This window comes from Lithobates pipiens, unplaced genomic scaffold (genome assembly GCF_037356315.1).
Source record: "Lithobates pipiens isolate NorthernLeopardFrog02 unplaced genomic scaffold, aLitPip1_a1.2 Scaffold_10, whole genome shotgun sequence".
NCBI classification, from domain to species: Eukaryota; Metazoa; Chordata; class Amphibia; order Anura; family Ranidae; genus Lithobates; species Lithobates pipiens.
In genome coordinates, this window is record NW_027507686.1 from 1546055 (window position 1) to 1565763 (window position 19709).

The following is a 19709-nucleotide window of genomic DNA, read 5'->3' on the forward strand; positions in this document are numbered from 1 at the left end:
CTGCCATTGGTTTGTACACATCGCAGAACTACCTCTACTTCTGATTGCTGCCGGTGGCCACCCCTGCCTGCGGGAGGTGAGGAGGCCGCTGCCCAGATATGGCCACTGTTTGTTTGCATCTTGTTGCTGGACTGGAGATCCGACATCAAGATGTAAGCCAGCAGGTACAATTGCAAGGTAAGTTGGCTCCTGGTGGGGAGGGAGGTGGGCACAAGGATAAGTGTTGGATGGATCTCTTATCCTTTAACAATACAGAGAAGTGGTGGAGGGGAAGTGATGAGGTCCTGTAGGGTACCATTTTTCTAAATCAGGGGCCAATCAATGCTAAGAGCTCCACCACATCTCTCTATGTTCCAGAGACATTCTCTACTACATCCCACCACGTTCCAGAGACATTCTCCATCACATCCCACCACGTTCCAGAGACATTCTCCATCACATCCCACCACGTTCCAGAGACATTCTCCATCACATCCCACCACGTTCCAGAGACATTCTCCATCACATCTCACCATGTTCCAGAGACATTCTCCATCACATCTCACCATGTTCCAGAGACATTCTCCATCACATCCCACCATGTTCCAGAGACGTTCTCTACCACATCTCACCATGTTCCAGAGACATTCTCCATCACATCCCACCATGTTCCAGAGACATTCTCTACCACATCTCACCATGTTCCAGAGACATTCTCCATCACATCCCACCATGTTCCAGAGACATTCTCTACCACATCTCACCATGTTCCAGAGACATTCTCCATCACATCCCACCACGTTCCAGAGACATTCTCCATCACATCCCACCACGTTCCAGAGACATTCTCCATCACATCCCACCATGTTCCAGAGACATTCTCCATCACATCCCACCACGTTCCAGAGACATTCTCCATCACATCCCACCACGTTCCAGAGACATTCTCCTACACACCCTACCATGTTCCAGAGACATTCTACATCATATCCCACCATGTTCCAGAGACATTCTCCTACACACCCTACCATGTTCCAGAGACATTCTCCATCACATCCGACCATGTTCCAGAGACATTCTACATCACATCCCACCACGTTCCAGAGACATTCTCCTACACACCCTACCATGTTCCAGAGACATTCTACATCATATCCCACCACGTTCCAGAGACATTCTCCTACACACCCTACCATGTTCCAGAGACATTCTACATCATGTTCCAGAGACATTCTCCTACACACCCTACCATGTTCCAGAGACATTCTCCATCACATCCGACCATGTTCCAGAGACATTCTCCATCACATCCCACCATGTTCCAGAGACATTCTCCATCACATCTCACCATGTTCCAGAGACATTCTCCATCACATCTCACCATGTTCCAGAGACATTCTCCATCACATCTCACCATGTTCCAGAGACATTCTCCATCACATCTCACCACGTTCCAGAGACATTCTCCATCACATCTCACCATGTTCCAGAGACATTCTACATCATATCCCACCACGTTCCAGAGACATTCTCCATCACATCTCACCATATTCCAGCCATGAACATCCATCACTCCTTCTTACCCAGTCCGTTTTCTGCAGGTTCTCAAGCCCATCAGGCTCAGCTTCCTCCACCCGCATCTTTATCAGCATCTAGAGGAGCAATATCTGCATTAGCTTTGTGTTGGCTACAAAAAGTAAAGAGCCTGGAGTTATCTGAGACTACCAGGTGTTATCTGGTGCTATCTGGTGCTATCTGGTGTTATCTGGTGTTATCTGGTGCTATCTGGTGCTATCTGGTGGTATCTGGGGTTATCTGGTGGTATCTGGTGCTATCTGGGGTTATCTGGTGCTATCTGGGGTTATCTGGTGCTATCTGGTGGTATCTGGGGTTATCTGGTGCTATCTGGTGGTATCTGGTGGTATCTGGGGTTATCTGGGGTTATCTGGTGCTATCTGGTGTTATCTGGTGTTATCTGGTGCTATCTGGTGCTATCTGGTGGTATCTGGGGTTATCTGGTGGTATCTGGTGCTATCTGGGGTTATCTGGTGCTATCTGGGGTTATCTGGTGCTATCTGGTGGTATCTGGGGTTATCTGGTGCTATCTGGTGGTATCTGGTGGTATCTGGGGTTATCTGGGGTTATCTGGTGCTATCTGGGGTTATCTGGGGTTATCTGGTGCTATCTGGGGTTATCTGGGGTTATCTGGTGCTATCTGGGGTTATCTGGGGTTATCTGGTGCTATCTGGTGCTATCTGGGGTTATCTGGGGTTATCTGGTGCTATCTGGTGGTATCTGGTGGTATCTGGGGTTATCTGGGGTTATCTGGTGCTATCTGGGGTTATCTGGGGTTATCTGGTGCTATCTGGTGCTATCTGGGGTTATCTGGTGCTATCTGGTGCTATCTGGTGCTATCTGGGGTTATCTGGTGCTATCTGGGGTTATCTGGTGCTATCTGGGGTTACCTGGTGCTATCTGGGGTTATCTGGTGCTATCTGGGGTTATCTGGTGCTATCTGGGGTTATCTGGTGCTATCTGGTGGTATCTGGTGGTATCTGGTGCTATCTGGTGGTATCTGGTGCTATCTGGTGCTATCTGGTGGTTATGTGGGGCTATCCGGTGTTATCTGGCGTCATCCGTTTCCTCTCCATTCCTTTACCTCTTTGGCCTCCCGTATTTTATGGAGGAAAGCTTGAAGCTCCATGGTTTCTGCGAAGAGAGCCCTGCAAACCGCCTGGTAGTGGATTGGCGCCTCCTTGGGTTCTGGAAGGTGGGAGGCGCAGAAGCGCAGGACTGCCGAATAGCTGCGCACCACCCGGGGAGGACCTTCTTCATCCTCATCCTCTGTGCCCTCATAGCCCTCATCTGCCATGGAGCCTTCAGATTCGCTGGCAGCCATGAGGTCAATGAGCTGCTCCAGTTGGGGGCTAAGCTCTCGCTCCTCGCTCTCATCCAGCCCCCAGTCCAGCGCTCGGTAGATGACAAAGCCCAGGCATTGCACCATCTGTGGAAGGAAAGAGATATTAGATGGGATAGTGTGTGGCTTGGTGGGCATTAGGGGTGTAACAGATCATAAAACTCACGGATCGAATCGTTCCTCGGATCAGAGTTACGGATCGGATCATTTTTCGGATCAGCAAATAATATCTGAATTTGCAAAAACCTGTGAAAACTCCACCACCATATAGTCCCCACTGTAATATCCACAACCCCCCCCCCCCCCCCCACTGTAATATTGGCCGAGTATGGCTGGGTATCGCCGAGTATGGCTGGGTATCGCCGAGTATGGCTGGGTATCGCCGAGTATTGGCAGGGTATGGCAGAGTATAGCAGAGTATTGGCAGGGTATGGCAGAGTATTGGCAGGGTATGGCAGAGTATTGGCAGGGTATGGCAGAGTATTGGCAGGGTATGGCAGAGTATTGGCAGGGTATGGCAGATGGTATTTCAGAGTATTGGCAGGGTATGGCAGAGTATGGCTGGGTATTGAAGAGTATTGGCAGGGTAATGCAGAGTATTGGCTGGGTATTGCAGAGTATTGGCTGGGTATTGCAGAGTATTGGCTGGGTATTGCAGAGTATTGGCTGGGTATTGCAGAGTATTGGCTGGGTATGGCAGAGTATTGGCAGGGTATTGGCTGGGTATTGCAGGGTATTGGCTGGGTATTGCAGAGTATGGCTGGGTATTGCAGGGTATTGGCTGGGTAATGCAGAGTATGGCTGGGTATTGCAGAGTATTGGCAGGGTATTGCAGAGTATTGGCAGGGTATTGCAGAGTATTGGCAGGGTATTGCAGAGTATTGGCTGGGTATTGCAGAGTATTGGCTGGGTATGGCAGAGTATTGGCTGGGTATTGCAGAGTATTGGCTGGGTAATGCAGGGTATTGGCTGGGTAATGCAGAGTATGGCTGGGTAATGCAGAGTATGGCTAGGTATTGCAGAGTATTGGCAAGGTATTGCAGAGTATTGGCAGGGTATTGCAGAGTATTGGCAAGGTATTGCAGAGTATTGGCAGGGTATTGCAGAGTATTGGCAGGGTATTGGAAGAGTATTGGCAGGGTATTGGAAGAGTATTGGCAGGGTATTGGAAGAGTATTGGCAGGGTATTGGAAGAGTATTGGCACGGTATTGGAAGGGTATTGGAAGGGTATTGGAAGAGTATTGGCAGGGTAATGCCGAGTATTGGCAGGGTATGGCAGAGTATTGGCAGGGTAGTGGCAGGATAATGCAGAGTATTGGCAGAGTATGGAGGGATGGCTGTGACTGCAATTGTCATTGAGCAGCGCTGTGGGTACTATAGATCCAGCCCACAGCGCTGCTGCCATCCGATCTCTCCCCTCCACTGTACAGATCTGTACACAGAGGGGAGAGGAACCGTTTGTTTGCAAGTGATCGCTCCGTCATTTGACGGAGCGATCACAATGTAAACGGCCAACGGGTGCACCAAGATTGCCGCCGCTACGCTGAAGCCGCGTCCTTTCCTAAGGCCGAAGCTGCGAAGCGCTCGGCGGATCGCGGTGTGTGCCGATCTGAACAGGGTGACCTGTTCGGATCATGGATCGGTGACAATCCGTTGCACCCCTAGTGGGCATAGATACAGAGATGTTATGACTAAGGCCTTATAGGCTGAAACACGTCAACTGACTGCGTTTGTTCACGTGGATTTTCAATAAAAGTTGCGGATCATTTATTCCACATTTCTCTTCTCAGTCATCGCCTGAGGATCGATCACCCGGGAGCTCTGCTATCTATGTGGTGTATGGGGAGTATCACTGAACTTTCTGTTTGTACCAGAGATACAGAGAGTCTTCTGTGGTTAAAGTGGACCATATGCTAAAATGTAAGATCAGCATATGCGGCTGCCCCCTACCCCCACCCCCTGGTGGCAAAAAAAGCAAATTAATTACAAATGTCCCCCATAAAGTCCACATTCACGTTGGGTCAGTTCGGCATGCGTCTTGACATGTCAAATTGCAGGACAAATCAGCGGCTATTGGCAGCAATGGCACCGTCCGAATCAGTGTGATGCCGACCTTACGGCGCCACACCGATTCCCAAAAGTAGTAGTAGGGGTTTATTTCCCGCAATGTACAGAGATCACCCAGAGGGGGAGGGGTTTATTTCCCGCAATGTACAGAGATCACCCAGAGGGGGAGGGGTTTATTTCCCGCAATGTACAGAGATCACCCAGAGGGGGAGTGGTTTATTCCCCGCAATGTACAGAGATCACCCAGAGGGGGAGGGGTTTATTTCCCGCAATGTACAGAGATCACCCAGAGGGGGAGGGGTTTATTTCCCGCAATGTACAGAGATCACCCAGAGGGGGAGGGGTTTATTCCCTGCAATGTACAGAGATCACCCAGAGGGGGAGGGGTTTATTTCCCGCAATGTACAGAGATCACCCAGAGGGGGAGGGGTTTATTTCCCGCAATGTACAGAGATCACCCAGAGGGGGAGGGGTTTATTCCCTGCAATGTACAGAGATCACCCAGAGGGGGAGGGGTTTATTCCCCGCAATGTACAGAGATCACCTACAGGGGGAGGGGTTTATTCCCTGCAATGTACAGAGATCACCCAGAGGGGGAGGGGTTTATTTCCCGCAATGTACAGAGATCACCCAGAGGGGGAGGGGTTTATTCCCTGCAATGTACAGAGATCACCCAGAGGGGGAGGGGTTTATTTCCCGCAATGTACAGAGATCACCCAGAGGGGGAGGGGTTTATTTCCCGCAATGTACAGAGATCACCCAGAGGGGGAGGGGTTTATTTCCCGCAATGTACAGAGATCACCCAGAGGGGGAGGGGTTTATTTCCCGCAATGTACAGAGATCACCCAGAGGGGGAGGGGTTTATTCCCTGCAATGTACAGAGATCACCCAGAGGGGGAGGGGTTTATTTCCCGCAATGTACAGAGATCACCCAGAGGGGGAGGGGTTTATTTCCCGCAATGTACAGAGATCACCCAGAGGGGGAGGGGTTTATTTCCCGCAATGTACAGAGATCACCCAGAGGGGGAGGGGTTTATTTCCCGCAATGTACAGAGATCACCCAGAGGGGGAGGGGTTTATTTCCCGCAATGTACAGAGATCACCCAGAGGGGGAGGGGTTTATTTCCCGCAATGTACAGAGATCACCCAGAGGGGGAGGGGTTTATTCCCTGCAATGTACAGAGATCACCCAGAGGGGGAGGGGTTTATTTCCCGCAATGTACAGAGATCACCCAGAGGGGGAGGGGTTTATTTCCCGCAATGTACAGAGATCACCCAGAGGGGGAGGGGTTTATTTCCCGCAATGTACAGAGATCACCCAGAGGGGGAGGAGTTTATTCCCCGCAATGTACAGAGATCACCCAGAGGGGGAGGGGTTTATTTCCCGCAATGTACAGAGATCACCCAGAGGGAGAGGAGTTTATTCCCCGCAATGTACAGAGATCACCCAGAGGGGGGAGGGGTTTATTCCCTGCAATGTACAGAGATCACTTACAAGGGGAGGGGTTTATTCCCTGCAATGTACAGAGATCACTTACAGGGGGAGGGGTTTATTCCCTGCAATGTACAGAGATCACCCAGAGGGGGAGGAGTTTATTCCCCGCAATGTACAGAGATCACTTACAAGGGGAGGGGTTTATTCCCTGCAATGTACAGAGATCACTTACAAGGGGAGGGGTTTATTCCCTGCAATGTACAGAGATCACTTACAAGGGGAGGGGTTTATTCCCTGCAATGTACAGAGATCACTTACAGGGGGAGGGGTTTATTCCCTGCAATGTACAGAGATCACCCAGAGGGGGAGGAGTTTATTCCCCGCAATGTACAGAGATCACCCAGAGGGGGGAGGGGTTTATTCCCTGCAATGTACAGAGATCACCCAGAGGGGGGAGGGGTTTATTTCCTGCATTGTACAGAGATCACCCAGAGGGGGGAGGGGTTTATTCCCTGCAATGTACAGAGATCACCCAGAGGGGGGAGGGGTTTATTCCCTGCAATGTACAGAGATCACCCAGAGGGGGGAGGGGTTTATTCCCCGCAATGTACAGAGATCACCCAGAGGGGGGAGGGGTTTATTCCCTGCAATGTGCAGAGATCACCCAGAGGGGGAGGGGTTTATTCCCTGCAATGTACAGAGATCACCCAGAGGGGGAGGGGTTTATTCCCCGCAATGTACAGAGATCACCCAGAGGGGGGAGGGGTTTATTCCCCGCAATGTACAGAGATCACCCAGAGGGGGGAGGGGTTTATTCCCCGCAATGTACAGAGATCACCCAGAGGGGGGAGGGGTTTATTCCCCGCAATGTACAGAGATCACCCAGAGGGGGAGGGGTTTATTCCCTGCAATGTGCAGAGATCACCCAGAGGGGGAGTGGTTTATTCCCTGCAATGTACAGAGATCACCCAGAGGGGGAGGGGTTTATTCCCCGCAATGTACAGAGATCACCCAGAGGGGGGAGAGGGGTTTATTCCCTGCAATGTACAGAGATCACCCAGAGGGGGAGGGGTTTATTCCCCGCAATGTACAGAGATCACCCAGAGGGGGAGGGGTTTATTCCCCGCAATGTACAGAGATCACCCAGAGGGGGGAGGGGTTTATTCCCTGCAATGTACAGAGATCACCCAGAGGGGGAGTGGTTTATTCCCTGCAATGTACAGAGATCACCCAGAGGGGGAGGGGTTTATTCCCTGCAATGTACAGAGATCACCCAGAGGGGGAGGGGTTTATTCCCCGCAATGTACAGAGATCACCCAGAGGGGGAGGGGTTTATTCCCCGCAATGTACAGAGATCACCCAGAGGGGGGAGGGGTTTATTCCCTGCAATGTACAGAGATCACCCAGAGGGGGAGTGGTTTATTCCCTGCAATGTACAGAGATCACCCAGAGGGGGGAGGGGTTTATTCCCCGCAATGTACAGAGATCACCCAGAGGGGGGAGGGGTTTATTCCCCGCAATGTACAGAGATCACCCAGAGGGGGAGGGGTTTATTCCCTGCAATGTACAGAGATCACCCAGAGGGGGAGTGGTTTATTCCCTGCAATGTACAGAGATCACCCAGAGGGGGGAGGGGTTTATTCCTCGCAATGTACAGAGATCACCCAGAGGGGGGAGGGGTTTATTCCCCGCAATGTACAGAGATCACCCAGAGGGGGGAGGGGTTTATTCCCCGCAATGTACAGAGATCACCCAGAGGGGGGAGGGGTTTATTCCTCGCAATGTACAGAGATCACCCAGAGGGGGGAGGGGTTTATTCCCTGCAATGTACAGAGATCACCCAGAGGGGGAGGGGTTTATTCCCCGCAATGTACAGAGATCACCCAGAGGGGGGAGGGGTTTATTCCCCGCAATGTACAGAGATCACCCAGAGGGGGGAGGGGTTTATTCCTCGCAATGTACAGAGATCACCCAGAGGGGGGAGGGGTTTATTCCCCGCAATGTACAGAGATCACCCAGAGGGGGAGGGGTTTATTCCCTGCAATGTACAGAGATCACCCAGAGGGGGAGGGGTTTATTCCCCGCAATGTACAGAGATCACCCAGAGGGGGGAGGGGTTTATTCCCTGCAATGTACAGAGATCACCCAGAGGGGGAGGGGTTTATTCCCTGCAATGTACAGAGATCACCTAGAGGGGGGAGGGGTTTATTCCCCGCAATGTACAGAGATCACCCAGAGGGGGAGGGGTTTATTCCCTGCAATGTTACTACCCAAGGAAAGAACTCTTGCAAAAGAAGGTTCTCTTTAGAGATCCATATAGTGTTGGTTTTCACAAAACTGTATTTATTTAAAAAGTAAAGCAGTAAAAAAAGAGCAATAATAGTAATTTAATATAAATCTCTAACAGCATTTATGGTGGATATTGATATACAATTACTATTATTGCTGTTTTTTTTTTTTACTTTTAAAATAAATAAGGTTTAGTTAGAAGTAACAATCTATGGATCTTATAGGAGTCCCGTCTTTTCCCGGAGTTCTTTCCTTGTGTATTTATTATGTACATTGATTCCGGTGTGTATTATTAGAATTATTATTATTATTATTTTATTCGTGTTTTATTTTTTATTTTATTTTTTATCAGTACTCTAGTGCCGCCATCCTCTGTGTCAGTGAGCGTCCTGCGGGTTGTATTATGCTGAAGTGGGATTTCCTGGAAATGGAGCGATCGGATTCTATGCACTGGGGACCCAAAACCACAAAGCAATTACCCTATTATTTAACACAGATTAAAACTCAGAATAATAACCGGCGTGACCCAAAACTGCTGATATAGGAAGAAAACTCAAAGTCTGGAAACACACTATACACAAGGTCCATAAAGACATGGAGGATGAGCGAGTTTGGGGGGGAGGAACTTGACTGGCCTGCACAGAGTCCTGACCTCAACCCTCATAGAACACCTTTGGGGTGAATTCCAGCAGAGACTGCGAGCCAGGCCTTCTCATCCAACATCAGTGCCTGACCTCACTAATGCGTTTCTGGAAGAATGGTCAAACATTCCCATAGACACCCTCCTAAACCTTGTGGACGGCCTTCCCAGAAGAGGTGAAGCTGTTATAGCTGCAAAGGGCCAACTCAATATTGAACCCTCCGGACTAAGACTGGGGGGTCATTAAAGGACATGTGAGTGTAGAGGCAGGCGTCCCAATACTTTTGGTAATTTAGTGTATTTATACTGGATGAAGGGAACTTTGTACAATCAATGTAAACCCGCAGACTGGTGATCCGCTCCATCTGAGGTCTGATAGTAACTTGTCCAATCAGGAATGTCGGTCTTGGTAATATAAAACAAACACCCCTAAAATGCAAATCTCATCAGAGCTTGGTGCTGGCGATTGGTCAGTGAGCAGTGCATTGTGGGAGGCAGGTGCCAAGATGGAAGTAAAAACCACCCCCGGGGGCTGGGATGTGGTGTGACCTCCTGTACGGCCCGGCGCTGTGGTGCCTTGCCACCCTCCTAGGACTGCGGGTGACCCTTCACATGCAGTACTATAAAGCGACAGACAGAGGGCGCACCAGCCCAGCGCATTACCGTCCGATACACTTTACTAGTAAATAAAAGCAAATAATATACTCACAAACACTTATGGGGGTGGATTTACTACAATTTTAGAATGCAAAATCTGGTGCAGCCCTGCATAGAAACCAATCAGCTTCCAGGTCTCATTGTCAAAGCTTCATTCAAGAAGCTGAAGTTAGAAGCTGATTGGCTGCTGTGCACAGCTGTGCCAGATTTTGCATGCTCCAGTTTTAGTAAATCTCCTCCCCGGGTGTGAACAGGCATATCAAATACTCGAGATGCGACTGACGTCAGATCCGTAACACTTAGCTTGTAGCACGGGAAGACCCTTCAACATCCAATATGTCAAACGCGTTTCGAGGGGCAGCCCCTCTTCCTCAGAGCTAAACGATTAGATGACTGAAGTCTGGCTTATATACAAAACTATTGAGCCATACAAACAAAGTAGCCCCCCCCCCCGCACCCCCCACATGGGAGGAGGGGTGGGTCACACACATGATCACATTCTTATATGTATCAATAACAAACTAATATTTACATATTCACAGTTCCATTTTATCACTAGTCATACCGTGTTCCCCCCCCAAAAATAAGACTGGGTCTTATATTAATTTGGGCTACAAAAAGCACACTAGGGTTTATTTTCAGGGGCTGTCTTATTTACAGTATGTACAATAATTGACATTTATTCAAATACAGTCATGTCATCTTCTTCTGGGACAAAAAAATAAAAAACAAAAAACATCCTGAATGGCAAAGATGTTTTAATTACAAATGATGTGATCAGACTGCAGTTCCTCTTTAATCTGGAGCTGTCCAGTGCAGTACCTCTATTTTTCCACAAGATGCCCTCAGTGTCAACTGAAGATACACTATGAATGAATAGAGGCAACTTTACCCCAGTGCTTCTCCACCCTGTCCCCAAATACCCCCAACAGGCCAGGTTTTCCTTTATCTTGCACAGGTGCTTTAAAGAGGAAGTAAACCCTGATGAGTTGACTTCCTCTTTGATTCCCTACAAAGGTAAAGTATAATGGACTACTGTGCATCGCATCGCATTGCATCGCATAGTAGTCCATTATGTGTCACATACCTGACACAGCAGCCAGCGAAGTCACCGCTGTCCCCTGTAGTCCATCTTCTTGGTGGGTCTCCTGCTCCGGCGCTGTCATTCGGCGAAGCCGTGATGACGTCACTCTCACGCATGCGCACGGGAGCCACCACTCGCGGCATATCGCCGTTGAGCGCGGCGCGCTCAGTGCGCCTGCGCGCCGCTGTCTACAGCGCATGCGCTGTAGACAGCGGTGCCTGTCTTTCGGCAAATATCTCCTAAACCATGTAGGAGATATTTCTTGGACCTATAGGTAAGCCTTAATCTAGGCTCACCTGTAGGTCAAAGTTGGTTGTAAGGGTTTACAACCACTTTAAATCAACGGCTTGGTATTCTGGACAGCTATTTTATCTAAAGCTTCATACACGTGATCGGATTGTTGGCCAACAAAACCGTGGAAATTTGTCTGAAGCGCGTTGGCCCAAACTTGTCTTGCATACACACGCCCCCACACAATTGTTGGCCAACAAATACAAAACGTAGTGACGTACTATGTGGTTTTTCAGCTCTTTAGCGCCACTCTTTGAGCTCTTTCTGCTAATTTTGTGTTAGTAGAAGTTTGAGTGTCGATTCGCGCTTTTCTTTTCGCGTTTTTCATTTTGCGCTTTTCAGTTAGTTTCTGAATAAACGTGTTATTTATTATCGGCCTTGGAGTTATTACTTTGACATTATTTTTTGGTTGAATAATAATGATTTGATTTGTTATATTTTCTATATTTTCGGATGCATAGAACGCACTTTTTGGTGAAGTTCTATTGGCAGATATCGACTCTAATTTTATTTGTTTTCTTTTTTTAATGCACAATAAAAACAATAGTGTAGAATAAGGCCTCATGCACACGAGACGCAGTTAAACGCGCGTTCAGATGCAGTTGGACAGTTTTTTCAACTGCCCCTGAACTCATTCAATGTTATCCTATGTGTCCATGCACACAGTCTCGTTTTTTTCCGTTTTTATGCAGTTGCGTTTAGTCTCGTTTTTCCAGAAGCAAAAAAATGCGTTCAGAAGCAAAAATTTCCACGTTTCAGACGCAAAACGCGGCAAAACGCGGTAAAACGCGGCAAAACGCTGCTACCGCGTTTAGCCGCGTTTGCGTTTATATGCGTTTTTAAAGGTGACCTTTTTTTTTACATTAAAAATCTCAAAAATGATTGCAAATGATGAAAAACCATTAGAAAAATATTTTAAACAATTGCAATTGCAAGTGGACAATCCACAACTTGTGGCAAGTGACGTGGCAAGTGGACAATCCACATCTTGTGGCAAGTGACGTGGCAGCTGACGTGGCAAGTGACGTGGCAAGTGGACAATCCAAAACTTGTGGCAGGTGACGTGGCAAGTGACGTGGCCGGTGACGTGGCAAGTGACGTGGCAAGTGGACAATCCACATCTCGTGGCAAGTGACGTGGCAGGTGATGTGGCAAGTGACGTGGCAAGTGGACAATCCACAACTTGTGGCAGGTGACGTGGCAAGTGACGTGGCAGGGGATGTGGCAAGTGACGTGGCAAGTGGACAATCCACAACTTGTGGCAGGTGACGAGGCAGGTGATGTGGCAAGTGATGTGGCAGGTGATGTGACAAGTGGACAATCCACATCTTGTGGCAAGTGACGTGGCAGCTGACGTGGCAAGTGACGTGGCAAGTGGACAATCCACATCTTGTGGCAAGTGACGTGGCAGCTGACGTGGCAAGTGACGTGGCAAGTGACGTGGCAAGTGACGTGGCAAGTGACGTGGCAAGTGGACAATCCAAAACTTGTGGCAGGTGACGTGGCAAGTGACGTGGCAGGTGACGTGGCAAGTGACGTGGCAAGTGGACAATCCACATCTCGTGGCAAGTGACGTTGCAGGTGATGTGGCAAGTGACGTGGCAAGTGGACAATCCACAACTTGTGGCAGGTGACGTGGCAGGTGATGTGGCAAGTGATGTGGCAGGTGATGTGACAAGTGGACAATCCACATCTTGTGGCAAGTGATGTGGCAGCTGACGTGGCAAGTGACGTGGCAAGTGGACAATCCAAAACTTGTGGCATGTGACGTGGCAAGTGACGTGGCAGGTGACGTGGCAAGTGACGTGGCAAGTGGACAATCCACATCTCGTGGCAAGTGACGTGGCAGGTGATGTGGCAAGTGACGTGGCAAGTGGACAATCCACAACTTGTGGCAGGTGACGTGGCAGGTGATGTGGCAAGGGATGTGGCAGGTGATGTGACAAGTGGACAATCCACATCTTGTGGCAAGTGACGTGGCAAGTGACGTGGCAAGTGGACAATCCAAAACTTGTGGCAGGTGACGTGGCAGGTGACGTGGCAAGTGACGTGGCAAGTGGACAATCCACATCTCGTGGCAAGTGACATGGCAGGTGATGTGGCAAGTGACGTGGCAAGTGGACAATCCACAACTTGTGGCAGGTGATGTGGCAGGTGATGTGGCAAGTGATGTGGCAGGTGATGTGACAAGTGGACAATCCACATCTTGTGGCAAGTGACGTGGCAGCTGACGTGGCAAGTGATGTGGCAAGTGGACAATCCAAAACTTGTGGCAGGTGACGTGGCAAGTGACGTGGCAGGTGACGTGGCAAGTGACGTGGAAAGTGGACAATCCACAGCTTGTGGCAAGTGACGTGGCAGGTGATGTGGCAAGTGACGTGGCAAGTGGACAATCCACAACTTGTGGCAGGTGACGTGGCAGGTGATGTGGCAAGTGATGTGGCAGGTGATGTGACAAGTGGACAATCCACATCTTGTGGCAAGTGACGTGGCAGGTGACGTGGCAAGTGACGTGGCAGGTGACGTGGCAGCTGACGTGGCAAGTGACGTGGCAGGTGATGTGGCAAGTGACGTGGCAAGTGGACAATCCACAACTTGTGGCAGGTGATGTGGCAGGTGATGTGGCAAGTGACGTGGCAGCTGACGCGGCAAGTGACGTGGCAAGTGGACAATCCAAAACTTGTGGCAGGTGACGTGGCAAGTGACGTGGCAGGTGACGTGGCAAGTGATGTGGCAAGTGGACAATCCACAGCTTGTGGCAAGTGACGTGGCAAGTGGACAATCCACAACTTGTGGCAGGTGACGTGGCAGGTGACGTGGCAAGTGAACAATCCACAACTTGTGGCAGGTGACGTGGCAAGTGACGTGACAGGTGATGTGGCAAGTGACGCGGCAAGTAGACAATCCACAACTTGTGGCAGGTGATGTGGCAAGTGACGTGGCAGGTGATGTGGCAAGTCACGTGGCAAGTGGACAATCCACAACGTGTGGCAGGTGATGTGGCTGGTGACGTGGCAAGTGGACAATCCACAGCTTGTGGCAGGTGGCATGGCAGATGACGTGGAAAGTGGACAATCCACATCTCGTGGCAAGTGACGTGGCAGCTGACGTGGCAAGTGGACAATCCAAAACTTGTGGCAGGTGACGTGGCAAGTGACGTGGCAGGTGACGTGGCAAGTGATGTGGCAAGTGGACAATCCACAGCTTGTGGCAAGTGACGTGGCAAGTGGACAATCCACAACTTGTGGCAGGTGACGTGGCAGGTGACGTAGCAAGTGAACAATCCACAACTTGTGGCAGGTGACGTGGCAAGTGACGTGGCAGGTGATGTGGCAAGTGACGCGGCAAGTAGACAATCCACAACTTGTGGCAGGTGATGTGGCAAGTGACGTGGCAGGGGATGTGGCAAGTCACGTGGCAAGTGGACAATCCACAACTTGTGGCAGGTGATGTGGCTGGTGACGTGGCAAGTGGACAATCCACAGCTTGTGGCAGGTGGCATGGCAGATGACGTGGAAAGTGGACAATCCACATCTCGTGGCAAGTGACGTGGCAGGTGATGTGGCAAGTGACGTGGCAAGTGGACAATCCACAATTTGTGGCAGGTGACGTGGCAGGTGATGTGGCAAGTGGACAATCCCCAACTTGTGGCAAGTGACGTGGCAAGTGGACAATCCACAACTTGTGGCAGGTGCCGTGGCAAGTGACACGGCAAATGCAAGTGTACAACTGCTCTCTATGCTGCTGCTGCTCACTCTGATCAAAATAGCAGAAATAGTTAAAAAAAATGCTTTGAGAGCTTGGGGAGGGTCTACATCAGGGGTCTCAAACTGGCGGCCCTCCAGCTGTTGAAAAACTACAACTCTCATGAGGCATTGCAAGGCAGACAGTTACAAGCATGACTCCCTCAGGCAGAGGCATGATGGGACTTGTAGTTCCGCAACAGCTGGAGGGCCACCAGTTTGAGACCCCTGGTCTACATGATGTTATCTTTATAAACGCGTTTAAACGCAAACGCGTCTAAACGCGTCTAAACGCGGCATGCAAACGCGGCAAAATGCACGTTTCTAAACGCGCGTTTCAGTTTTTTTTTAACAGAGGTTTCATCTGCGTCTCGTGTGCATGAGGCCTAATACTTGGCTGTGTGTTTTACTTCAAATGACAGTTGGGAGTCGGCAGTTACATTTATAAAATACAAAGTAACATTGACAAGGGACACAACATAGTTGCATATTTAATCTTATAAACTCCGGGATGATGGTGTTGTGGTAACTTGCCCAAATAAAAATAAATAAATAAAAAAAGCATAATAATATTATTATTGATATCACTAGAAAAAAAAGCCTTTTGAAAATGCGTTTGCAATAATCCATCAGTCTCACCAGCAGAGCAGCTTCATTATTATCCCATTAGAAGAAGAAGAGAATTTTGCGCTGCATTTCCACATTTCGTCATTTGCTGCGTCATGAATGTTAAAGGGGCTGCATTGGTTTTTTTGTTTTGTTTTTTAAAATAACAAACATGTTATCCTTGTTATATTCACCTCCACTGTGCAGTTTGTTTTGCACAGAGTGGCCTCAATCCTGTTCTGGGGCCCCTCGGCGTCTGTCTCGGCTCCTCCCCGCTAAAGCTAACCCCTCCTCCGGGAAGCTCTTTCCAAAGGGTGTTAGCTTCTGGGCGCGCTCCCGTGTCATACAGTTGGTGCCCATAGAAGCCAAGTGTATGATTCGGTCAGCCCCCCCCCCCCCCGGGGCGGCCGCGTCATTGGATGTGACTGACAGCAGAGCTGCTATCAATCTATCCAATCAATGGCCAGACTCTGTGGAAAAAAGAGGACGCCGGTGGACGCGCACAGCTCAGGTAAATAAAATGGGGGGAGGGGCCCATGACAGCGAGGTGTTTTTTCACCTTAATGCGCAGGATGCATTAAGATGAAAAAACACGAACCTTTACAACCCCTTTAATTCTCTATTATTATCGCTAGTTTACAAGACCGACAGCTTCCGGCTCGTCCTTGCTTCCGAGCAATGCGTGTTTGTATTTTTGTATGACGGACTTGTGTACACACACGACCGGAAAGTCCGACAACAGCCATTTGTCTGTGGAAAATCTTAAAACCTGCCATCCAACATTTGTCTGCGGAAAATCCGACAACAACCGTCCCATGGAGCGTACACGCGGTCGGATCTACCGCCAACAGCCTGTCATCGAACATTTCCCATCGGAAAATCCGATCGTGTGTACCGGGCTTTAGAGAATTTCCCAAAAACGCGGCCTGTTGGGGGTACTTGAGGACAGGGTTGAGAACCACTGCTTTGCCCTAATGCCGCGTACGCACGAGCGGACTTCTCGTCGGACTGGACTTTGAAGGACTTGCCTACACGCGATCGCACCAAAGTCCGATCGTTTAGAACGTGATGACGTACGACGGGACTAGAAAAAGGAAGTCCAACAGCCAGTAGCCAATAGCTGTCCTTGCGTCGTTTCTGGTGCGTCGGACCGTCACACAGACGAGCGGTTTTCCCGATAGGAACTGGTTCCGACGGAAAGATCTGAAACATGTTCTAATTCTAGATCTGTCAGAATTTTAGAAAGAAAAAGTCCAATGAAACCCACAGACACGATCGGAATGTCCGACAGATTGATTCCATCGGACCTCTTCTGCCGGTCGGTACCTCCAGGGCCGTCTTCAATACTGATTGGACCCTGGGCAAACATTTTTTTTGGGCAATTTCACTCTCCATCTGCTCTGAGACATACAATAAATAGCGATTGTGATTGGTTGCCAGCAGTTTCTGCATATCATTACTGCTTACTGACTGGTTGCTAGAGGTTACAGCAAATGATTACTGTACAGTAATACTGCTCACTGTTGCTAGAGGTTACAGCACATCACATCCTCACTGCAGCCTGATATACATATGAATGCCGCCTTTATTTACATATCAATACCGCCGGCCGCAGCTATTTACTTATGAATGATGGTTATTTCCATGTAAACACAGGGTCTGCAGGTGAGTCATCTGTACACAACAATAGGGCAGAGCTGGGCAGCATTAGTAGCAGCACTTCACACTGAGATATCGGGACACAGCACAGGACTAAAACTTCAAAGGACAAGGGAATTTAAAGTGGTGTAAACCCTTACAACCAACTTTGACCTACAGGTGAGCCTAGATTAAGGCCTAGATTAAGGCTTACCTGTAGGTCCAAGAAATATCTCCTAAACCTACACGGTTTAGGAGATATTTACCTGAAGACAGCCACCGCTGTCTACGGCGCATGCGCCGTAGACAGCGACGCACAGGCGCACTGGGTAAGCCGCAGATCGCGGCGATATGCCGCGAGTGTTGGCTCCCGTGCGCGTGCGCGAGAGTGACGTCATCGCTGCTCCAGCGAATCACAGCGCCGGAGCAGCGAGACCCACGGAGACCTACCAAGAAGATGGACGCTCGGAACTACAGGGGACAGCGGTGACTTCGCTGGCTCCTGTGTCAGGTAAGGCCGCGTACACACGGGCGGACTGTTCGCCCAACTTTGTCCGCTGAACAGTGTTTGGGCGGACAGTCCGCTCGTGTGTGGGCTTTCAGCGGACAGTTTCAGCGGACAGTTGGACGGACAAGGTTTTTCGGAATTTCCGAAAAACTGTCCGCTGAAACCTTGTTTCAGCGAACAGTCCGCTCGTGTGTAGGCTTGTTCGTCAAACTAAGTTCCGCGCATGCTCAGAAAGGATTTTCACGCCGAAAGCTATAATGCAGTGTATAGGACGTCGTATTTTTCGTCCCGTCGTACGTGCCGTTCACGTCATTGCGCACGGTTTCAGCAAACTGTTCGTCCGTCGTGTGTGGCCATGTCCGTCCATGCTAAGTTTGAGCGGACTGTTTGCCGAAACAGTTGGACGGACAAAGTTGGGCGAACAGTCCGCGCGTGTGTACGCGGCCTTAGTGACACATAATGGACTACTATGCAATGCAATGCGATGCGATGCGATGCGATGCATAGTACTCCATTATGCTTTACCTTTGCAGGGAATCAAAGAGGAAGTAACACTCATCAGGGTTTACTTCCTCTTTAAACTGGGATAGTTGGCAAGTATGAGGCAGCTGCTTTGGGCCCCACAACAATGACAGGGCCCAGGGCAGCTGCCCCTTTTGCCCTGCCTTAAAGACGGCCCTGGTTACCTTTTATATCAATACAATAACAAAGAAAACCTTCCTGATCCTAAATCTCTGAGGGTCACATCTTCATAATAATCCATCGCTTGGAATTCTTTTTCCATCTGCCTGGATTACAATGACGACATTTATATATTTCTAGACAGAAGATTTACATCAAAGCTTTGCAGCAATCGATGGGCATGCCGTATAATCCTGTACACATCAAATGTTCAGATGGATAATACTGACAACGTCCATCCATTCATAGAGATGGTGAATGCAACCCCCCCCTCCCCCCTCCCCCCCCAATCATCTTTCCAGTCGTATCTGTTTTTAGCTCTTACCTGAGTCTCTGTGATTGATGAAATGGGGGCGCTCTCCGGGGTCTCTGGGGAGAGAACACACAACATATATTACAGACGGGATTACTGAGCTCACAGAAAAGCACTTTACATCAATCCCAGCCCCGGGGGGGGGGCTCCGCAGCATGCGGGACTTCCCTCCCCCCGGGGGGACCGTCCTCTGAAGATGGATCAGGACTCTATTACTCCCTATGCTGTAGGGACTGTCCATCTCCAACTGTTACAATCACTCAGCACTTATTGTAGTTCTTATTATCACCGTGTTTTACTTAGTAAATCACATTCCACCTTTCCAAAAACAATGAATAAATGTCCCTCATTAATAACCTAAAAAACGTGAATCGGACACAGAGAAGCAAAACGCCATTTCCCCGGAGTAACAAAAAGTAGGAATCAGCAACTAAGTTTCTTACAATCCCTGCAATGTCCATGGATCACCCATAGGGGGCGGCAGGTCATACATGATTCAAATCTCAGCCAGCTCCTGCTGAACCATTTGTGTATGGCAGGCTGAATGTACTGAGTTGATCTGACTTGGGCAGCGCCAGGGCAAGGTCATCTAGAGCCCAGGGAAAATATGCCAAACTGTGCCCCCCCCCAAGATGTATGAGCATTACGTGTCAGCAAAAATCCCCCTGCCCCCCAAAAAATAAATAGAGCACTAATCGTTATACCTACCAACTAAGCATAAATTCACCCCCTCCTAGTACAATCCCCCCTCCCAGCACAAATCTTTCCCCCCTACCCCCCCCTCCAGGCTCAAATCCTCTCTCCCCAAATCCCATCAGCACAAATCCACCTCCCCCCCAAAAAAATCACCCTCTAGCACA

The 19709-nt window shown here is 49.5% G+C and overlaps 1 protein-coding gene across 1 annotated transcript in view; it reads right to left on the reverse strand.

Moving 5' to 3' along the window:
• SPIRE2 (spire type actin nucleation factor 2) overlaps positions 1-19709 on the reverse strand; it is a 108835-nt gene that overhangs the window by 27660 nt on the left and 61466 nt on the right. The window contains exons 2-4 of the mRNA XM_077450867.1: positions 18862-18905; positions 2639-2983; positions 1563-1631 (exon numbers count right to left, since the gene is read on the reverse strand). Of these exons, the coding sequence (XP_077306993.1) occupies positions 1563-1631; positions 2639-2983; positions 18862-18905 (458 nt within the window). The remainder of the gene's footprint in view (positions 1-1562; positions 1632-2638; positions 2984-18861; positions 18906-19709) is intronic.